Below are 22069 nucleotides of genomic sequence, written 5' to 3' on the forward strand. Positions count from 1 at the left end.
TCACACCCTGGGCTGAAGGTGGCACTAAACCACTGAGCCACACGGGCTGCCCTATTAGCCAGAATCTAACAAAAAATTTAGACTAAATTACATTTGTTAAGGGGTGCCTGGCTGGCTGTCAGTAGAGCACGTGACTCTTGATCTCCAGGTAATATGAGTTCTAGCCTCACGTTGGGGGTAGAGTTTACCTAATTTTAAAAAATGATACTTGTTTTTAAAAGGAGGGGGGGGGGTATAAATACTTGCTACTTTTTATTTTATCAAAGAATGATATTTTGTACTTTCCTGTATGGAGCCCTAATAAATTCCGGGTCCTTATATGGTCAAGGCTCTAGGTGGAGTTACAAATAAAGAATTATAATGCTGGAGCCAGAAAACAAAAATTGTATTCCAATCTCTACTTGAGGAATTACAGGGGATCCATTTAATGCCCCATACTTATACTTCATAAAATTCCTCCAACTTTTCCTTTTCCAACTCATCTCCTTCCCTTCTCCTTCTTTGTTTCTTTATTATTATATGTTTCTGTATTATCAGTTTTGCTTCTCTGCCCAAGTTTTTTCCCCTCCCAGCCTCTCAGGCTCTATACATCTCCTTCTCTCTCTCTAACCAGCTGAGCCCCTTCCCCCTTCCTCAGCATTTCTGATTCTGCATTTAAAAAGATCCAGGAACTGGGCTGGCAAAGACCAAACTGGAAGCTTGAAAGTGGAATTGGATTCCAAGCTGGAAAACTTTTGATGGATAGATAAAGGGAGAAAGAAAAATGAACATTCACACTAATAAATCTTATCATCACATGTATTTTCTGCAACAAACATGCATAAAAAATACACAAATGGAGTAGAAATTGCATAGATAAAATGTTTTTAAGCATAAAAAAGATGGTAGGGAAAGAAAGAAAGGAGCACTATCACTCTCACTTTCCAGTTCCCGTTTCTCTCTAGATTGACTGACTGCTGGGTCCTTGACGGGCTTATTTCAGGAAAAGTGAAGTGGAACCTTTTCTCTGACTCAGGGTTCAAACTGTTTCCCACCACCACAGCCCTGCAGCCTGCAGCAGGGATGGGAGCACCAGAGTCTGCTCCTGTACCCAGCAGAGGGTCCTCTGGGAGAGACCACTGGGAGCCCCCCACTGCCGCCCCCCCAGCTGGAGAGGCTGCCACTCTGTGGTCGCCCTGATTGAGGTGCTGGGTTCTCCAGCCTTTTCTCCAACAAGCACCTCCCTCAGACATTAAGGAGACCTCCTGAGGGCTCTTGGGTTTAGACATTTTTGCATCTCTTAGGGAAATGTCAAGTCTTGGGGTTGGGGGGACAGGTGGTGAACCCCTCTCCATGTTTCCTTTTGTCTGGGGAATTGGATTGGATTTGACCAGAGCCCCTAGTTGCAGGGCCCATGTGACCCAGGTCCATCTGTGTAGACCCTAGAAATATTCATTCTGGCAGCAACTCTGAACTAATCAAGTGAACACTCCCAGCCAGGTTCTGGCTTGTGTGGCAAGCACTATAGAAATGTAGGTATGGGGAATCCCTGGGTGGCCCAACAGTTTAGCACCACTTTAGGCCCAGGACCTGATCCTGGAGCTCCAGGATTGAGTCCCACATTGGGCTCCCTGCATGGAGCCTGCTTCTCCCTCTGCCTGTGTCTCTGCCTCTCTCTCTGTCTTTCATGAATAAATAAATAAGATATTTAATTTTTTTATTTATTTATGATAGTCATACAGAGAGAGAGAGAGAGAGGCAGAGACACAGGCAGAGGGAGAAGCAGGCTCCATGCACCGGGAGCCTGATGTGGGATTCGATCCCGGGTCTCCAGGATCGCGCCCTGGGCCAAAGGCAGGTGCCAAACCGCTGCGCCACCCAGGGATCCCAATAAATAAGATATTTAAAAAAGAAAAAAAGAAATGTAGGTATGGGCAGACTTTTGTGGTCTCAGCCTGTGTGAGCAGGAGCCCCAGAATCCATGGAGAAACCATGGTGGCAGCACGGACAAGTAGTAAGGCCCAGATGATTTAGAGTCACACAGTCAAATTTTCAGCCTTCACTCCACCACTTACATTACTTATTGATTACAGACAAGTCTCCTACTTCTATGAGCCTCAGTTTTCACCTGTAGAAAATGGGCATAATGGTCCCATTTCTTGGGACGCCTGGGTGGCTCAGCGGTTAAGCGTCTGCCTTCCGCTTAGGATGTGATCCTGGAGTCCTGGGATCGGGTCCCACATTGGGCTCCCTCTATGGAGCCTGCTTCTCCCTCTGCCTGTGTCTCTGCCTCTCTGTCTCTGTCTCTCTCCCTGTCTCTCATGAATAAATAAATAAAATCTTAAAAAAAAAAAAGGTCCCAGGATCCCTGGGTGGCACAGCGGTTTGGCGCCTGCCTTTGGCCCAGGGCGCGATCCTGGAGACCCGGGATCAAATCCCATGTCGGGCTCCCGGTGCATGGAGCCTGTTTCTCCCTCTGCCTGTGTCTCTGCCTCTCTCTCTCTCTCTCTCTCTGTGTGACTATCATAAATAAATAAAAATTAAAAAAAAAAAGGTCCCATCTCATTGGTTGGTGGTGAGGATTATATGAAATAATGTCTACAGAGTGCCTGGCCCACTCCCATCAATTGGGAGCTCTTGTTATTGGGGAGTCCACAAATTTCAGTTTCTCTTTTTTTTTATTAAAAAACATTTTTAAAAAAAGATGTTATTTATTTATTCATGAGAGACACACAGAGAAAGGCAGAGACACAGGCAGAGGGAGAAGCAGGCTCTCTGCAGGAAGCCCAATGTTGGGACTTGTTCCCAGGACCCCAGGATCACACCCTGAGCCAAAGGCAGACACTCAACCGCTGAGCCACTCAGGCATCCCAAACTTCGGTTTCCGTATCTCTAAACTGGGATAACAGTAGGACGTACCTGAGGGAATTGATTCAATAAGATAACAAAGGAAGCAGGTTGACACAATATTTATACATAAATATTAACTGTTAATACTCTTAATCGTTCCTTTGGTCTGCTTGAGGTCAATACCTACTAGTGCCCTTCTTTCCCTGTTTCTTCCTCTTCCTCTTCCAGTTGCCAGGACTCTTCTCATATTTTTCTGGGCAGAAGACCTGCAGAAAGAAAAATGATCCAGGAGTCTGTCTCTTGCCTGAGACCTGCCTCTCCTCCCTCCCATCACAGTCAAATCCAGGGCTTTCCTACTAATGTCTCTCCAGGGCGAAGCTCTTGCCAAAGGGTTCATTTTAGAGACTTCGATAATCTCAAGAGGATCAGTCTTCATCTTCCCCACCTACAAGATGAGTGACAGCTTGAAGCCAAGTGCTTCCCAGCCTCCAACCAGGGAAAGAAATGGAAGTTTCCTCTTTTCCTTGGTGTCTGTCTCCCCCTCCTTTTTGCGGGGGAGCTGGGCGTGCTCACTCTGGAGGGACTGAGGGAAGCCGGGCTGGCTCTAACGCAATCCTGCCTAGACGAAGCTGGCAGCTGGGAACCACCTTCCCTCAGCTTGCCCTCTGCCGGGGAACTCCATGACGGAGAGGCGGCAGCTGGCGGGGGGAGGCCTTGATTTGAGGACGCTGCTGTGGCTGCTGCCGCCTGGCCACACAGAGACACACGGGACCCCGCGGCTGCGGTGGCTGATGCCAGTGCCCATTCTGTTCCCGAGGACCTGCCACAAGAGCAGCGGCTTGGCACCTAGAGGGAAGGATTGCTTCCTCGGTAGCAAGGTAGCAAATACAAAGGAACACAAAACCTAGGATAAAGGGTGTGAGATTGGGAATCTGAAGACCTGGGTTCGAGTTCCGATGCCACCGCTCCACAACCCTGTGATTTTGGGTCACATCTCATAAGATCTTTGCCCAAGTTTCTGTTTTCCCATTTTTTAAAAAAGATTTTATTTATTCATTCACGAGAAACACAGAGAAAGAATCAGAGACACAGGCAGAGGTAGAAACAGGCTCCCTGTGGGGAGCCAGATATGGGACTAGATCCGGGACTCCGGGATCACGCCCGAAGCAGAAGGCAGACATTCAATTGCTGAGCCACCCAGGCATCCCTCCCATTTGTAAAATGAGTGTCCTGATACGTCTCCCATAGGGACTGTGGGAAGAATTAGTTGAAATAATGTATGGGAAACGGCAGCACAGAAGATGGTTAATAAATATTCATGTGTTCCACAGAGGGACTGAGGAGAGAGGAAGTCACTGGATTCTGGAGGCTTTATGATTTATCAGCTTATTCTACAGAATTAAGCATTGGGCGTCATGCCATTTGTCGGGTGCCTCATTTTAGTGAAGACATGTTTATCATTCACCACAAGATCTGGAGAGGCTCCCTACATATTCTGGGCCTCAGAACTGGTTTCTCTGGGCCATGAAGGATCAACAAACACGTAAGGCAGAAGGAACCTGTTCCTTGGAGATCTGATCAGTGTCTCCCTGAAGCCCTTTGCTGCCCTCCACGAACCAGACCTACTTTTGTGCCACCAGCACCATGTTCCCATTCTGGGGGAGGCCATAATGACACAGCTACGTGTCACCCCATGATCTACAGCGCAGGGAAGGAGCTGTGTCCCTGCTGGAACTGAAAGACATCCTTGAGGGCTGCAACTTTTATAGGAAAGGTTACCATGCCAACGACAGCCTCCTTGCCCAACTCGGATGAAAGGAAACAAGGCCGTGGGTGACACACATCTATTGTGCATGTCCACAAACTTGCCTCCAACCTCTTGGGGGCGGCTAACTGCAGCTCTGCGGGATGGGGCTTGGACGGAGAGGCAGGAAGATTCAGGTTAGATGTAAGTGGGACTCCAGGACAGATGGAACCCACAGGGCAGGGCAGGGCCAATAAGGGAGGATTGGGAAATGGATTTCTGAGATTGATACCCACCTCTTGTTGAAATGTGTGGGTGTGGTACTGCCAGCAGGCATGGGAGGGGATGCTGTCCTAGATATCAGATTCTGGCTGCAAAGGGAACCTCAACTTCCAATTAGTTCTTTTTGCCCTTGCAGGATGGTTGGGGTCACCTATGCTCTGGGGCAGGTAGAGAAGAGCAGCAGCAGGGAGGACAGGTCATTTGGATGGTGGCTGAACGGAGAAAGGTGAGCATTAGCGCCCCCGCCCCCCTCCTCAGATAAAGGTTCAAACCTTGGCAATAAAGCTCCAGAGATGCTAAAGAAGGGGCAGAAGAATGGCCAACTCCTCAAGCCCTTCATGTCCTCTCCCCCCGCCTGTTAGAAAGTGCACAGGGACCTGAGGAACTGATATCGAGCATATGTGCACACAGACTCCATTTCATTTGATCATCACTACAACCTCGCAAACCAGGAATTATTATTTTTTAAATATTTTATTTATTTATTTATTTATTTATTTATTTATTTATTTATTTATTTATTTATTTATTTAAAAAAATATTTTATTTATTTATTCATGAGAGACACAAAGGGAGGCAGAGACACAGGCAGAGGGAGAAGCAGGCTCCCTGCGGGGGAGCCCGATGTGGGGCTTATCCGGGCCCCCGGGGGTCACGCCCTGAGCTGAAGGCAGCTGCTCAACCAATGAGCCCCCAGGTGCCCGCAAATCAGGATGATCTCCATTCTACCTCTGAAGAAATTAAGATTCAGGGAAGGTATCTTTGCAGCATCAAGCAGTTAGTAAGGGACTGGAACCCTCTCTATGGGAACCTCACAGACTTGAAGGGAAAGCTGGACCTTAAAGTTGCCCTATTTTCTTCTAGAAAGATCTTTTCTGAAGGCGTCCCCTCCCCTACAGCCCTTCATCCAGGTCCCCAGGAGCTGGCTGGGGAGAAGCTTAAGGGACCCAGCAGGTGACTGGAAAAGCCGCCCCCTTCAATTGCCGGGGTGATAGGACCGCGCCGAGGGCCGTGCTCCCCGCAGGAGGCGGTGGACGGACATCCTCTCATTTTATCCGCTCGACCCTCGGAAGACGAATCGGGTTCGGAGACGGAGCTGCTTTCCCCAAGGTCGCAGCGCGGGTGCCGGGCGGAGCCGGGGATCCCGCCGAGCTCGGCCAGGCGTCCCGGCCGGTCTGGGCGTCCAGCCGCGCCGCCCGGGAGCCCCCGCGGCGCCCCCCACCGCCCCATTGCTGTGCCCCGCAGCCGCCCGAGGAGGGGTGGAGGACGGGGGCGGAGGAGGGGCGGAGGCGGCGGGGACCGCTGGGGCGGGGGGGGCCGCGGCCCGGAGCGGCCTGGAGGCCTGCGCGGGGGGGAGGGGGAGGGGGAGGCGCGTCGCGGCGCCGGAAGCCGCCTCCATTCCCGGCCGACTGCCCTCCGGCCCCGCCCCGCCCCCGGCCCCGCCCCGCCCCGCCCCGCGCCATATTTGGCGCTTCCTCCCCGGCGCTACGAGGCGCTTCCTCCTTGCCCGAGGCCCATACAAGGCGCTTCCTTCCCGGCACGTCTGGCCGGCGGCCCGCGGGCGGCTGTGGGCGGGAGCCGGCGGCCGGGGACCCGCTGCCAAGGAGGGGGCGGCCGGCGGCGCTGGGAACGCGCCTGGCTGAGGTAAATGCGGACCGGCAGGCCGGGAGCCCGCATGCAGGCAGCGGGCCGTGCTTCCTCCCCCGCAGGCCGAGGCCCCGTCGCCCCCGCCCGTGCGGCCGCACTTCTGCGCTCGGCAGGCGCACCGCGCTGAGAACCCTCCGCCGCTCCTACCCGCCGGGTCGGCCTGCCCGCCCCCCTCCGCGGGGCTCCTCTTTGCTGTTGCAAACCGGTGTTTGCTGTTTGTCCTCTCGTCCCCCCGTGCTGTTTTTGCGCCTTTCTGCCTTTCCTGGAGCTGTCGGCCCCGCCTGGAATGCCCTTCCCACACCACTCTCATCCTTGACTTGGTTGGGGCCTGTGGCCACCTGGAAATCCTCCCCGCCCCCAGCTCCTAGGCGTGTGGTGCGAAATAACGCGGCACCTACCGCCGTCTGTTTGCTGAGGCTGCTATTTGAGCCAACTCCTTTTTGCGTTCCTGGTGCCTAGCTCCGTGAGAATGCTATCTGGGTGAGACGAAAAAGGGAAAGGACCCCATTTTAGACCCCAGTGCCGTGTCATCACGGACAGGGGCCTTTGACTGTCGTTCTGGCCCCTAACACGCTGTGCTCCCTGTGGTGTGGAATTTTGTGAGCCCCAGAACTCTACACAAATACTGTGACTCTGCAGGGAAGGTTGGAGGGGTGGCGTGGGGGGAGCCAGAGCCGAGGGAGGTGACGCCTGGAGCAGTGCACACCGAGTGCCCCGCTGCCTGGAATGGCCTCCTTCGCTCAGCCTGACAACTCTGGTTTATCTACTGCAGGAACCGGCAAGTCCTAACAGGCCCTCCCTGCAGCACTTCCAGGGACTTAAACCTGGCCCAGCCATGTGGTTACCCTGATCTATCTGCCTGGAGATGAGCAAAGGTCAGAGAGAGGGACCAGACCTCAGCAGACCACACCACCAGCAACTCCCGAACCCCCACCCCCCAGCTCTTCCAGAAGTGCAACACCTCAGCATACAGGCTGTCTGCTGGACCAACCGGTGAGCCCCTGATTGTTCTGCCTCAGGTGAGGCAGGGAAAGAAAAGCTCAGAGGTTGAACTGAGTCACAGAATATGCCCAGGAAAGGGCTTCTAGTGCCAAGCAGCTTTGGCCTTGATTCCTCACAGGCTTCCAGTTTTTTGGTTATGCACGTGTGTATACAAGCACATGAGTGCAGGCACATGCACGCACGCGTACACACACGTGCCTGCACTCTCTTTCTCTTACCCTCTCCCTCTCTCTGTCTCTCTCTCTCTGAATAAGGCTAAACGATAATGAGCTTTGTTGGTCTCCCTGACTCCAGGTAGGCTGTGCCTGTGTACTGGATGCAGGCAGAAGAGATGATTTCCAAGGTCCAGGACTGAGGGTTTAGAGGTTAGATTTTGATGGAAAAAAAAACTGGGTTTCAGGGCCTGGGCTGCATACCCAGGGCCTTCGATGCCTCTGGCCTTGTTTTCCCATGTAAGGCTGCAGGCTCCCAGCAGCCTCCTCTTCCGAGCTGTTGTCTAGGATTATGGGTAATGTAGTCCAGAGGCCAGCTTCTCTGTGGTACTGGTTCCTGCCCTCCCCTCATCTCCTTCCCCCCTGCCAGCCACCACCCCCTTCTGCTCCAAGCTGAGGGCAGCGCAGGGTGAGAAGGCGGTGCTTGCTCCTTGCAGGGCTGGGAGATCCCCTGCTGGAAACCAGCAAGCTATTTATAGCTGAGCCTAGCCGTGGGGGAAGGCCTGAGAGAAGCCAGGGAGCTCCAGCAGCCGCCTCTCCAGCTACAGGATTTGCAGGAACCCCAGGCCTCTGCTGGGCAGGCCTTGTGTTCTATTCTGGGTGAAAAGGCGTGGAGCCTCAGAAAGCCCTATAAAAGCAGTAGGGGTCCTGGGTTGCTCCCTGCTTTGTCTGAGAGAGGTAGGTTACTACGGTGGCTCTAGGGCCTGGCTTTTCAGCCTTTCTAAGGTGAATATTTGGAATTTGAGAATTGATAAGCTGAGACTTTTTGCAGAAAAAGCCAGCGTGACATGCAATATGATGGTTGCCTGGTATTTTTATGCATTTTTGTTCTCATTGTTTTTCTCTGCTTGTTTTCTCAGCCAAGTTGTATTATCTTGAAGGGCAGGAACAGGGTCACCTGGGTGGCTCAGTGGTTTAGTGCCTGCCCTCGGCCCAGGGTGTGATCCTGGAATCCCACATCGGGCTCCCTGCGTGGAGCCTGCTTCTCCCTCTCTGTGTGTCTCTCATGAATAAATAAAATCTTAAAAAAAAAAGAAGAAAGAAAAAAGGACAGGAACTAAACTCCCCCCCCCCCCGCCCCCCTTCATGCTGTAACAAGTGATCTTGCCAAAAGAAAAACCAAACCCTCCCTTACCAAAACTGGGTTGGGTGTGCTTTTTATTCCCCCGACCACCCAATCCTTCTCTCAGTGTCCTGTGTTCTCATCAAAGCATCGGAGTTTTACTTGACTAGGTCTCTCACTAGTTTGGTACTCCTTGTTGACATGGATGGTGTCTGTCTTGTTGACTATGATAGTCATAACATCATGAACAATTGTTGGATGAATGTGAATGAATGAAAATGAATCTATGATAGCCAGTACTGTTTGTGGAGTACTTAATACATGCTTTCACCAAGATCTTTGTTAAGTGGTAGAGCTGTGATAGGAACTGGTGTCTAACTTAGGAGTAGGGCTTAACCGTGGTAAGTGGCTGCCTTTATGCTGGCACCCAGTAGGTACATCTGGCTTCCAGACAGCTGATGGATGAGACTGTTAGATGAGGTGGGCAGGCATGGTTGAACTGGCCTTGCCCCATGACACAGCTAGTGCAGCCAGCCGGGAGAGCTGCCAAGGAATTCTTCTAAGAAACTTAGTGACAAAGACCTGCTCTGATCTGCCAGAAGGGAAGTCCTGAGGCAGCAGCCATGGGGGTTGGAGATAGCAGACAGGCTCTGGAAGCTGAGCAGTGGTGTTTGGGGGGCTCCTCAGATGTTACCAGGGACCTCTTGTTTCTGAATCCAGTAGATTTTTTTTTTTTTTTTTTAGTCCTCATCTTCCTTCAGTAATTTTCAGCAGCATTTGACCTGTACATGATCATCTCTTCTTTTTTTTTTTTAATTTTTATTTATTTATGATAGTCACACACACAGAGAGAGAGAGGCAGAGACACAGGCAGAGGGAGAAGCAGGCTCCATGCACCGGGAGCCCGACGTGGGATTCGATCCTGGGTCTCCAGGATCAGGCCCTGGGCCAAAGGCAGGTGCTAAACCGCTGCGCCACCCAGGGATCCCTGATCATCTCTTCTTGAAGCCCTCTCTTTCATGGTTTATATGTCTTTTTTTTTTTTTTAATTTTTATTTATTTATGATAGAGAGAGAGAGAGAGGCAGAGACACAGGCAGAGGGAGAAGCAGGCTCCATGCACCGGGAGCCCGACGTGGGATTCAATCCCGGGTCTCCAGGATCGCGCCCTGGGCCAAAGGCAGGTGCCAAACCGCTGCGCCACCCAGGGATCCCCATGGCTTATATGTCTTGATGAACAGTGTTCTACTTGGATGTTAAGTGTTTCAGGACTGAGCCCCACCCTCTCTTCTCAAATGTGAAACAAATTTCAAAAATCTAAATCGTTATCCTCCTGCCTAACACACCTGAATGGCTTTTCATAATATTCAGAATAAAATTTCAAGTTCTCAGCAAGGTGTTGAAGCTTAGCCTGTTCTCACTTGCTGGCTTTTCTTCTAGTTTCATCTTCTTTTGCACCTCTCCTTCATTCTCTGAGCTTCTTCCACACTGCTCTTCACCTACCTCCTCAATTGTACTCTCCCCACCTCCCAAGTTGTTGGGATGCTCCTCCTCCTCTTTGCCTAGTTAACACCTTTGTGCTCAATTCAAGTATTATTGTTTTTATAAAAGCTTTCTCTGGGCTCTCTGGCCCGGTCAGAGTCCTGTGCAACAGTCTGTCAATGTGTGGTCCTCTCTCAGGTGTTCATCATAATAGGAATTTCACATTCATTGGAGTGATCCACTAGCCTGGGATGGCAATTGTGTATCTTTTGCTCCTGACTATAATTTAGGGTCTAGGACAATGTTTGGTTGTGGTAGACACTTATTTTATGTAACAAATGGAATAAACAGTTTATTTAACAAAATGCCCTGTGTTAAACTTGAAGAAAGTGAAAGAGAAGTTAAGTAAGGTTAAGTAAAATTATTTCCAAGCTCATGTAGTTAGTAAGTGCCAGAGTGAGACATAGTCATCTGGTTCCAGTCCCTGACCTGTGTTGTTTCCCTACCTGTTAAGTACTCTTTGGAAAATAAAGAGAAGGGGAAGAATGGGAAGAAAGGTAACTGAGAGACAAAGGGCTTCCTCCTGTCTCCATTAATGGAAATGCAGAGTTGGAGATTTAATAATGGAAGATTAGGGGCCCCTGGGTGACTCAGTCAGTTAAGTGTCCAACTCTTGATTTCAACTCTGGTCATAATTTCAGGGTTGTGAGATTGAGCCCTGTGTCAGGCTCAGTGCTGGGCATGGAGCCTGCTTAAGATTCTTTCTCTCCTTTCTTCACTGCTTTCTCTCTTAAGAAAAAAAGAAAGGTTAGGATGATACCTAACTTATGGTGAGCATGTATAATTATGGAGTTGTGGAATTGCTGTGTTGTACATCTGAAGCTAATGTAACATTGAGAGTCAACTGGTTTTCAGTTAAAATGAAACATTAGAATAAACAGGTCTGGGGAAAAAAAAAGTGAAAGATTACATTCTGCCAAAGAGCTACATGAATGGCTAATAAGCACATGAAAAGATGCTCAACATCATTAGTCAGTAGGAAAATGCAAATGAAAACCAGAATGACACAAGCAATGAACAATCCAAAAAAGAGATTAAGAAAACAATTCTATTTATAGTAGCATTCAAAAGAATAAAATACCTAGGAATAAACTTAACCAAGAAAGTGAAAGATTTGTACACAGTTGAAGGAAACTAAAGACCTAAATAAAGACATACCGTATTGTGGATTGGAAGACTTAATATCTTTAATATAGCAATACTACCCAAAATAACCTACAGATTCAGTGCAGTCTGTATCAAAGTTCTAGTGATCTTTTCTGCAGAAATGGAAAAATTGATCCACAAATTCATATGGAATTAAAAGGAGCCCTGCCAGTGCCTCAGTGTATTCACTAACCGGGAAGCTCTCTGAACCCCATAATTTAGGGCTTTTAATGGAAGCACCACTACGCAGACATTATTGGTTAAATCATTGGCCATTGGTAATTAACTTAACCTCCAGCCTTTCTCCCCTCTAAGTGGGGCTGAGTGTTCCAAGGCCTGATTAGGCCTTTCCGGCAACCTGGCTCCATCCGAAGCCACCAGTCATCTCATTAGCATATGAAATGTACTCTTATCACTGTGGAGATTCCAAGGGTTTTATTTTTATTTTTTTAAAGATTTATTTATTCATGAGAGACACAGAGAGAAGCAGAGAGAGAGAGAGGGAGGCATAGACACAGGCAGAGGGAGAAGCAGGCTCCTCTCAGGGAGCCCGATGTGGGACTCCATCCTGGGACTCCAGGATCATGCCCTGAGTCAAAGGCAGATGTTCAACGGCTGAGCCACCCAAGAGTCCCTATTCCAAGGGTTTTAGGAGCCTGTGCCAGGAGCTGGGGACAAAGAGCAAATATATATTTCTTAATGTATCACACTTCTCAACAATACAAAGAAACAAACATGCAACAACATGAATGTATCTGAAAAGTTCATCTAAAATGAAAGGAGCTAAATGAAAGAAGTGTGATCATGTAAAAGATTACATATTGTACTAGTCCAGGAATACAGAGTTTCTAGCAAAGGCAAACTAGGGAGACAGATCAGTGGTTGGCTAGGGCTGGGAGTGGGAGCAGGATTGACTGCAGAAGGGCACAAAAGGCCTCTTGCAGTGATGACACTGGATTGTGTGTTTTTTTTTTTTTTTTTAAGATTTTATTTATTCATGAGACACACACACACACACACAGAGGCAGAGACACAGGCAGAGGGAGAAGCAGGCTCCATGCAGGGAGCCCGACGTGGGACTCCATCCTGGGACTCTAGGATCATGTCCTGGGCTGAAGGCGGCGCTAAACCACGGAGCCGCCCGGGCTGCCCTGGATTGTGTTATTTATACAACTGTACAACTTATTCCAAAGAATCACTGAACTATATTTACAGTGGGTAAGTTGTATGGTTTGCAAATTATACCTCAATAAAACTGCAAATAACAAAAATGATAGCAGGGTGAAGAAATCAGTGTCCTGAAATCTAAGTGGCATCCTGGTCTTTGGGTCAAGACAGGACCAACTCCTCTCCCTCTCCAACCTTCTCATCTATTTCTCTCTCCAGGCTGCCCACCCCTGCTTACCAGGCAGGTCAGGCACTCCCAGATGAAGTGGGAGTTATCCTGCCCATCCCTTCTCTGACACTCCTGTCATTCTTTGCTAACTGCCTTTGCTGCTAAAGAGCAGGGATAATTAGTGCCTGTTGTTCACCACTGTATCCCAGCATCTTGCACAGGCCCAGCACACAAGAAATGCCTGTAAATTTTGAATGAAAGAATAAAAACTGGGTTAACCCAAGTCTCATTTAAGGAGTTGGGGTGGCAGCGAGCTGAGGAAACAGAAAGCTGAGGACACTGAGTTTCAAAGGGCCTTTGCTCAGCTGCCCAGGTAGTAGGCAGAGCCCTTTCCATGCCATCTCTCTTCAGAGTCAATTTGACAGGAGTGCAAGGGAGGGCCTCTAGCCCTAGCACAGGAATGCAGCTTTGTCTAAGGGAACTGCATGCAGCAACTCTTCGCTGGATGACATTCTGAACTATTATTGATAGAATCCTCTTCTGGAGGCCTTTCAGTGGGGATTGTGTTATGAGGTGGTTGGTGCATCCTACTCCTTGGAGAGCCTAGGCTGAGAATGTACATGGCTCTGGACAGCCATGTAACATGGAGTGGATTGTACTGTATCACGTCCTGATTTTTCCTTATTTATTTTTAATATTTTTTTCTTTATTTATTTATGATAGTCACAGAGAGAGAGAGAGAGAGAGAGAGAGGCAGAGACATAGGCAGAGGGAGAAGCAGGCTCCATGCACCGGGAGCCCGACGTGGGATTCGATCCCGGCTCTCCAGGATCGCGCCCTGGGCCAAAGGCAGGCGCCAAACCGCTGCGCCACCCAGGGATCCCTGATTTTTCCTTCTTAAAGCGAGCTCCCATCTACCTTCTCCTATGTAGCACAATATCCCTGCATTTTTGCCTTTACCTTAGAAGGTCCTTGCCATTCTTTGGAGAGTCTCTGAAGTTTACACCCTCCTTTCCTGGTGTCCAGGCTTCCCTGGGAAATGGGTTTGCCCTCTAGATTCCCTTTGTGTGGGGATGAAGAACTGAGCAGAAGGGGCTGAGCCCATGGTATCTCCAGCTGAGTGGAAGAGCTGGAAGTCTGACAGGGAAACCTAGATTGGGGTAATTTGGAACCCTGGGGGCTGGAGAAGCAAGTTAATCTACCCACTCAAGCCAACCCTGACTCACAGGGAAGTGACTTCAAAACAGCTTTCATAACCCCACCTGGATGTTGGCCACGTTTCCCCTCCCAGCTCTGTCTTTGGCATCAAGCCACTCACTCTCTGATCCTCCCTTTTCTCACCCCAAACAAGGGGGAGAATGGAGTTTTGATGAAGAATAACAAAACCATCCATGTGTTAAGAGCAAAGACTTTGGAGCTGTAACATCAGGTGTTCCACGTTGGCTTTGCTAATTTGCTGCACAAGCATGACAAGTCATGTTCTCTGGGCTTCAGCTTTTTTTTTTTTAATTTTTAAAAAAAATTATTCATGAGAGACACAGAGAGAGAGAGAGAGAATGAGAGAGAGGCAGAGGGAGAAGCAGGCTCCATGCAGGGAGCCCGATATGGGACTTGATCCTGGGTCTCCAGGATCACGCCCTGGGCTGAAGGCGGCGCTAAACCGCTGAGCCACCGGGGCTGCCCTTTTCTTTCTTTCTTTTTTTTTTTTTTTTGCCCTTTTCTGATGAAGGGATTGAAGTAGCAAAGTCCCCTTCAAGTACTAAAATTATGATTCCTTAAGAAGTGAAAGTATGGGGCAACAGAACAGCTGTATAAGGATATGACTGTAGCTGCCTCCTTCCCATCATCCCCAGGGTTGCCCATTCAGCTAGGGGCCAAGGGCCCCCAGGAAGCCCTGTACTTCACACAGCCTCATCTCCTCCATCCAGCACGAGACCAACCCCAAAATGATTTTTTTAGGATCTTATTTTTTTAAGTAATCTGTAGAGAATACAGCTAATGTGGGGCTCAAACTCAACCCGGAGATCAAGAGTTATATGCTTTACTGAGCCAGTCAGGTGCCCCCAGCCCCATAGGATTTAATCTGAAGCATGTGACAGCAGCTATTCTCTTGGCCCTGCCTCTCCTCTCTTCTTTCCAGTCTGGGCCCAACTCTCAGGCACAGTCCCCTAGCCCCACCGGCTGACTCTATAAGGATTTCTCCTGAGCTGTAAACCCTGTAGCAGAACTAACTTCTAAATGATGACCTCTCAGTGAAAACCAAACTTAATGAAGAATTAAACCAAAGTTGTGTTTTAAATACCTTGTGAACCAGTTCAAACCTAAATACTCATTATCACACTATTGTATAGTGGATGTTCATGATTCTAAACTGTTAAAGATAGTTAAGTAATGCTGTTTTTCTTCTACATTTCTGAAATTTCAAAATCTTCCTTAATGAATAGGTCTTATTATAAACCCCTTGATACTTCAATGTATATTTCCTAAGAAAAAGGATATTGTCTTACATAACTACAGTAATCAAATTCAGGAGATTAACACTCATATAGTACTTTTCATCTATAGTCCACATTCCAGTTCCTTTGTCTTGCTGATGATATATTAAGAGTAGGGGCAGATGCCCTGGTCTCTGAGAAATTCCACTATGTGTGCACATTCTTCTGAAGATGCTGAATCACTTATAGGGATCTTGTAGAGTCCAAGGGAGCTCTTTTATCCATCCTCAACTGTGGCTGTGCTGGGTTGACCAGTCAAAACTTGTATGTGTTGGGGGAAGGGTAGAATTGCTAGATGGGTGCCTTCCCGATGACTTTGAGCTGTTGGTTATCCCTGAAAGCACAAGGGTTGGTGGTCAATCCACCCGTCTTAGCAGTACCAGCAACTGTTCTCTCCCTTTTTTTTTTTTTTCTCTCCCTTGAGTGAGGAATGACCTGCATTTACGTTGGCTTTGAACCAAAAAGACTTGTCTTTGAGTTCCAGATTTTGTCACTTAGTAGCTTATGAAGTTGGTTGGGCAGGTATAAAACAATATCTTATTGTTTTTCTAAGGATTTTTTTTAAAAGACTTTATTTATTCATGAGAGACACAGGTAGAGGGAGAAGCAGGCTCCATGCAGAGAGCCTGATGTGGGATTTTATCTCAGGACTTTAGGAACACGCCCTGGGCAGAAGGCAGGGGCTCAACCACTGAGCCACCCAGGGATCCCTTTTTCTAAGGATCAATGAGATTGATGCATGTGACAAGAGCTCTAGTGTCTGGCAACTATTCAACCAATGTTGGTGATTGTAGTTACTTTACAGATGGGTAGCTCAAAGTCCAGATTGAGACTCCTGCATTCTCCTTGTTCACTCCATCCTTTAGTAGTTTGCCCCCTCTGTTTCTCAAAACTTTAAGGGTAAGCAAGCTGTCCCAGGCACCTCTTACTGTTTGACAAAAATCTCCCCACCAGAAACAAGTTCTTCCACAGCCAGTATCCTTACCTCTAGCACCACCTCGTGGTTGCCAGTGCAAACATCCTGGCTACGTCCAGAGGACCGAGGTTGGTAGTGGCAGAACCATCAGAGCAGCTCTTATCTGACTGCTTGCAAAATGCCAGGCACTGTAACTATGCATTTCACGTACCTCACTGCATTTCATCCTTCACAATCCTTATGGAGTAGGCATTATTACAGGTAGGGAAATTGCTGTTCAGAGGCATTAAAATAAGTTGCCAAAGTATTACTAACAGAGCCAAGATTTCTACCCCAGATATCAGACTTGCTCGCCATGATGCTACCCTGATAGCATTAAGGCTGGAAAAGCTCTTAGGTTCAGACTTCCTTACCCTGACGTGGAAATTGAGGGATAGAAACTTATCTGAAATCACAAGGCCAACTCATATGGAGCCAGAACCAAGGGTGTTTGTCCTAACAGCTGAACTCTTTGACCTGGCTCTTAGCCCCAGAATGAGCCTGCCAGGCAATTTCAGATTATACCTGAAACAGCATTCCCAGACAGGGCTCAGTGTCGATTATCAGAGAACCCTGGAGGTGAAGTATTTACACATGCACCTCTGGTTCCTGTTGTTCAGCCATGTCCTCGGAAACTCTGGCATCCTGTGCTTCTGTACTCCTTGGCTGGTCATTTCCTATGTCCCTGGAGGCAGAGTCCCAACCAGGGTGGGACTTGGCAGGTGGGAGTCCCAGCAGGCGCTCACTCAAATTGGCAACAAGGGAGAAGCTGGCATGAGACTTAAATTCCACCTTGGCACTCAGCCCTGAATCCAGTGTGCCTGTCTGAGAGCGTCACCACATGAGAACTGGAGCCAGAGAACAAAAGATGGCAAGCGCTACGGGCCCAGACAGGCAAACACAACAGCCCACATAGCCAGCACCATTGTGCTGCCTTCCAACTTTTGACTTCAAACAGCACCTAGGGATGTATTAGGAAAAATTATATACCTCCACCAGGCACTGGCATGTCTTCCCCTTCTCAGAGGGTGTCTGTGTTTCATCAAGGCTCTCATCTAAATTGGGTGAGGAAATGGGCAAAAATATGCTGAAGCAGTATTACTGGTCAATTTTGTGAAATACATTTCCTTAAATATGGAGAGCAAAGCATGCATCACACCTTGCCCTTTTAAACCAGGCCCCCTAAAACACCAGATAGCTCTAAGCACCTTTCTTTAGGAAAAGCAAATGAATTCTCTTGACCCAATCTGGAAGGCTTGGCTCTTGGATGAAGTCATTACTCTCCTACCCAGTATACCAAGTAAGGGAGAACAAGGAGGCTTAATTTCTGCTCTTCCATCTGGACCATCCACAGGTAACCAGATGTAGAAAAAGATCGACTGTGGAATTAGGCCTGGGGTAAATTTTGCTTCACTACTGCAGGGCTGCTACTTAAACTTTTTTGGCCTGTTTCATCACTTATAAAATGGGCACACCATCTACCTCCATGAAATCTTGAGTTACAGGGATAATGTAAATTGAAACAGCTTTTTAAAAAAGGGACAGGTTTCCCTTTGGTGGACATGTGGAATCAAGGAAGCTACAGACTAGTTTCACCCCAGCAACGTGAACCTTCACCTTCTGATGTTAACTTTGGGATCATGACCTCAGGCATCTTTTGCATATATCCTTCCAAAGGCAAATGCAACGAAGACAACTAGAATCACACCTTGGAGAGCTCACTCATACTCTGTGGTTCAGACCTCGCCAGGGAACAATCCTAAAGAATCTCAAGCACACAAAGTATATTCTTAAATATGGTTTAATACTCTTCTCCATTTCTGTACATCACAACACCAAGATTTCGCTGCTTAGGATCTCTCTGTAGAGGCTATAGAGAATGCAAAGGCTACGGTTTTCACCCCCTCTTATTTATGTGTTTGTATGTGTAAGTGTAATACATATCAGTATATATTGATACACACATCAATATATAATGCAATATATATCACCAAAGAGAACACATTGATTAAAGAAATACAAAAATTTGGCATCATTTCCAAACTTAAATAGTAAAAATAAAAACTACAAAAGGAGCTGCATACCCTAAATGTATCATGTGAAACAACAAGCATATTCAAAAATGTAAATTTACATCCAATTTCTCTGGTCTTGTCATATCACATTAGACCCATTTACAATGGCAAAACCCTAAGGTACTGCTGTGAAGAGAGCATGTTTGCTCGCTCTTGGGTGTTCTGCAAACAAACAGCAGAGCCCAAAGCAAAAGCCTGTTCCGGTGAAGCCTCCCACGTTGGTGAATACCAAAGAATTGACTCTTCTCACTGGGGGTTGAGACATCAGGTTATACATTGAAAGACAGTCATTTGGACCTCAGAGTACAGTGTGAGAACCAGAAGCTTTACATTTAAGACATACTCCCTTCATTCAAGTGAAACAGGATTATTGGAACGATAGGCAGGTCTGCAACCTGGGAACAAGGAGCTGGTTCAGACCAATAAAGCTACGAGTGACTGAGTCAAGTCAGTGAAGAACAGCAGTCAGGCACTAAAGTGTTAAAAGTACCCAATTTGAAAACCAAATGCACCCCACTACCCTATCAGTGTGGGAATGATACCAATTGACTTTTAAAAACCTTTGGTCCTTCAAAGTCCATTTGGTATACTTTTTTTCCATTGCTACCACTGGGCACATCCTATACACTTTATTCACTGTCACCACCTTGGGCATGCCATGACCTTGCATGCCAGCTGGGGTCAAGTCCCACTTAGAGCCCAGCTGTGAAGCATAAGCTTCAGGTTTTCAGGCCCACTTTTGGATCCACCATATAGTTAAGTCCTTGGTGCCAGAAGCTGTGTCCCATCCCTTCCCACCCCTGCCCTCCCCACCACCCCCCTCCCATAATTTCTCATATGAGAGGTGCTTGTAAGTCCCATATTTGAAACAGATGCTCCAACCCCACCAGGAGGCCAGGGGTTTATAATTACATGCACAGTCATACATGTCTTGTCAGTCGTTCCTGTGAAAAACCTTGCAGTTCATTAAAAAAAAAAAAATCAAAACATTCACATAATCTCATGCCATCCAACACAAGGAAAACACGACCACCTCCCTTTTACCAAGGACAGACCCAAGCAAAATAAAATATTCTTTAAATTTCTTTGCGTCCACTTAAATTGCATGTTTTATTTCTCCCAATCCCAGCAATAGCACAGAAGCCCCATCATATCCATCCCAAACTGGTTTCTAGTAGGCTAAGATTATGGGAACCCTTGTCAATGCAACTGCAAAACAGATGGAAGCAAACAGTGCACTTGGCCCAAATGCTTCATGTGTCAGTTTTGACTTTGCAATGCAGTTTGCATCCTTGAAACTGACAGTCTGGAGGGGGAGGAGTAGTGTGAGGGAGTGAAGTTGAAATTGCCTCCTATTAGCTCACCCTTTCAACATTAAACAGACCAAGAGAGAAACGGTTCCGACATTTCACCGCGTGTATTTCTTCTTATGCAGTCTAAGCTGAGAATGCCATGTAAATGGGTCACTGCGAAATGCAGCAATTTAATTTTTCTCCAATCAAAATAAGAAACAAACCAGTATGATCTCATTTCTATTAACTTTTGAAGGTTTACAGCAGTTAAAGTATTTTTGATTCTATGTATGAAGGTTAAAAAAATCATTTTTTTTCATAAAATACAAGAGCAACCAATTTCACCATCGAGTAAAAGTAAAAACTGGGATTCTTTTTTAAATTAGTCCAAAGTGGGATTTTAGGAACTTAGTTGTAGGCTGCTGCGCTGACACCATGACAAACCAAAGTGTAGGGTTGGGTCTCGTTTTGTTTCGGTTTTCTTTTCAATATCCAATGCTCATGGATTAAGTTCTGGAAATGTTCCAATTGTAAGGCAGGGATCTGTTTGGATTCCACCACGGGTATGCTCCTTGGGTTGGATGCTGGAGGGTGAGGCACATTTTGCCGGACCCATGTCGACTACCTAGTAGTCATCAAGGTCAAAAAATTCATCATCTCCTCCTTGGTATTCCATTCCCTGGAAATCTACTCGGTACCGCAAGATACCTGGGGAAGCAAATCAAAGAGTCAATCATCTGTGTCTGTGTTCTTGCGATGGGGAGGGTTTGCTTCGATAAGGAAAGCCCAATTCCCTTGTAGAATTACAGGAAACAAAGAGATGGTAATAAAAAATAGTCCCAACCATAAGGCACCTGCATGGCACAGTCGGTTGGATGCCTGACCCTTGGTTTCGGCTTAGGTTGGGTAGTAATCTCAGGATGGTGGATTGCACCCCATGTCAGGCTCCACACACTCAGCACAGAGAAGGCTTGAGTTTGTCTCTCCATCTGCCCCTCCGCACCCACCATGCATGCAGACTCCCCCTCCTCTCTAAAATAAATCAATCTTAAGAAAAGGGTCCCAACCAAGGAACCCACGACCATGCCAAGTGTTGCCTCCACCCACCTGCCTTGGTGGGTGATAAGGACACCTTGCCTGAAGTAACTTGATTTTGGGATAGACAGTAAAGCTTTGACCTGAGACCCTGGACTTTAACTTCCTTCCTTGCTACTCACCTCCAATTCCACCAAATCCTTTCACAAACTGGGATCCTTCTTGTGACTTATCTGTGACAATTTCCAATGTAGCTCCAAATTTTTTATAATTGTTAGCAAACCACTCCAGCAGGGGCATACTCTCAATCAGCTCATGTTCTTGTCCTGTCTACAAGGGTGACCATGAGATACAGAAAAAATGGGATCAAGATGTATCAAGACTTAGTGATCCTAGCTTCCCCATCCGCCATCATTCTCATTCTCCCTCTCATTGAGTGGGTGTACAACTTTCTATATGAGTTCTGGTTTCTAGTGACATAATTCTGATAGGACAGTTCTTTTTCTTTCTTTCTTTTTTTTTTTTTTTAATTTTTTATTTATTTATGATAGTCACAGAGAGAGAGAGAGAGGCAGAGACACAGGCAGAGGGAGAAGCAGGCTCCATGCACCGGGAGCCCGACGTGGGACTCGATCCTGGGTCTCCAGGATCGTGCCCTGGGCCAAAGGCAGGCGCCAAACCGCTGCGCCACCCAGGGATCCCCTTTCTTTCTTTTTTTTTTAAAAGATTTTATTTTTTTATTCATAGACACAAAGAGAGAGGGGCAGAGACACAGACAGAGGGAGAAGCAGGCTCCATGCAGGGAGCCCGATGTGGGACTCAATCTCGGGTCTCCAGGATCACACCCCAGGCTGCAGGCGGCTCCAAACCGCTGCGCCACTGGGGCTGCCCAGGACAGTTCTATTTCCGATAACATTCCTCCTAAGTCTCTGGTTTAGTGATGAAATGTCAACACACACTTAGTTTTTCAGCTTCTAGTTCCTGTTGTTTCAGAGTCAGACTGTAAAGTGTCTCTAGGCAGTACTCGTTTAACAACCCAGAAGAGACACAACAGAACTGCTTTGGGAATAGCCTTGTAAAAAATAAAGTCCTTCAAGACACAATTTGAGGAAGCTACTACCCCTAAGGGATCTGTGCTGGGCAGACGACACTTTAAGCTATGGTGATGGCATTTAGACCATTTAGACCAAACCTATAGAAGCTGTTTCAGTGTAAGAGCTGATAAAGTCAGTGAAGCAAGCAGCAGATTCACAGTGCAAAAGAGATTTGACTAGTCAGTCAAATCTTCCTCTCTACTACTTCAAGAACGAGAATGCTTAACTAGGGATGCCTGGGTGGCTCAGCAGTTGGGAGTCTGCATTCAGTTCAGGGCGTGATCCTGGGGTTCTGGGATTGAGTCCCACATTGGGCTCCTT

At 47.5% G+C, this 22069-nt stretch overlaps 1 protein-coding gene and 2 long non-coding RNA genes across 5 annotated transcripts in view; 1 reads left to right on the top strand and 2 right to left on the bottom strand.

The window, feature by feature from the left end:
- Positions 1–2932: 2932 nt before the first annotated feature.
- LOC144322175 (uncharacterized) lies at positions 2933–7556 on the bottom strand. Its single transcript, XR_013387728.1, has 2 exons — positions 6897–7556; positions 2933–3095 (listed from the first exon to the last, which is right to left on the bottom strand). It is a non-coding gene; the product is annotated as an uncharacterized LOC144322175 (long non-coding RNA).
- On the top strand, positions 6341–10173 carry LOC144322176 (uncharacterized). The gene is made up of 3 exons (XR_013387729.1): positions 6341–6499; positions 7275–7495; positions 9849–10173. It is a non-coding gene; the product is annotated as an uncharacterized LOC144322176 (long non-coding RNA).
- A 7864-nt stretch (positions 10174–18037) lies between these two features.
- ETF1 (eukaryotic translation termination factor 1) overlaps positions 18038–22069 on the bottom strand; it is a 32454-nt gene continuing 28422 nt past the window's right edge. For all 3 annotated transcript variants that reach the window (XM_077911868.1, XM_077911869.1, XM_077911870.1), the window contains 2 exons: positions 20837–20984; positions 18038–20327 (listed from right to left, as the gene is read on the bottom strand). In XM_077911868.1, the coding sequence (XP_077767994.1) occupies positions 20245–20327; positions 20837–20984 (231 nt within the window). In that variant the 3' untranslated portion in view covers positions 18038–20244. The remainder of the gene's footprint in view (positions 20328–20836; positions 20985–22069) is intronic.

The sequence above is a fragment of the Canis aureus genome, chromosome 10 (genome assembly GCF_053574225.1).
Source record: "Canis aureus isolate CA01 chromosome 10, VMU_Caureus_v.1.0, whole genome shotgun sequence".
Classification (NCBI taxonomy): domain Eukaryota; kingdom Metazoa; phylum Chordata; class Mammalia; order Carnivora; family Canidae; genus Canis; species Canis aureus.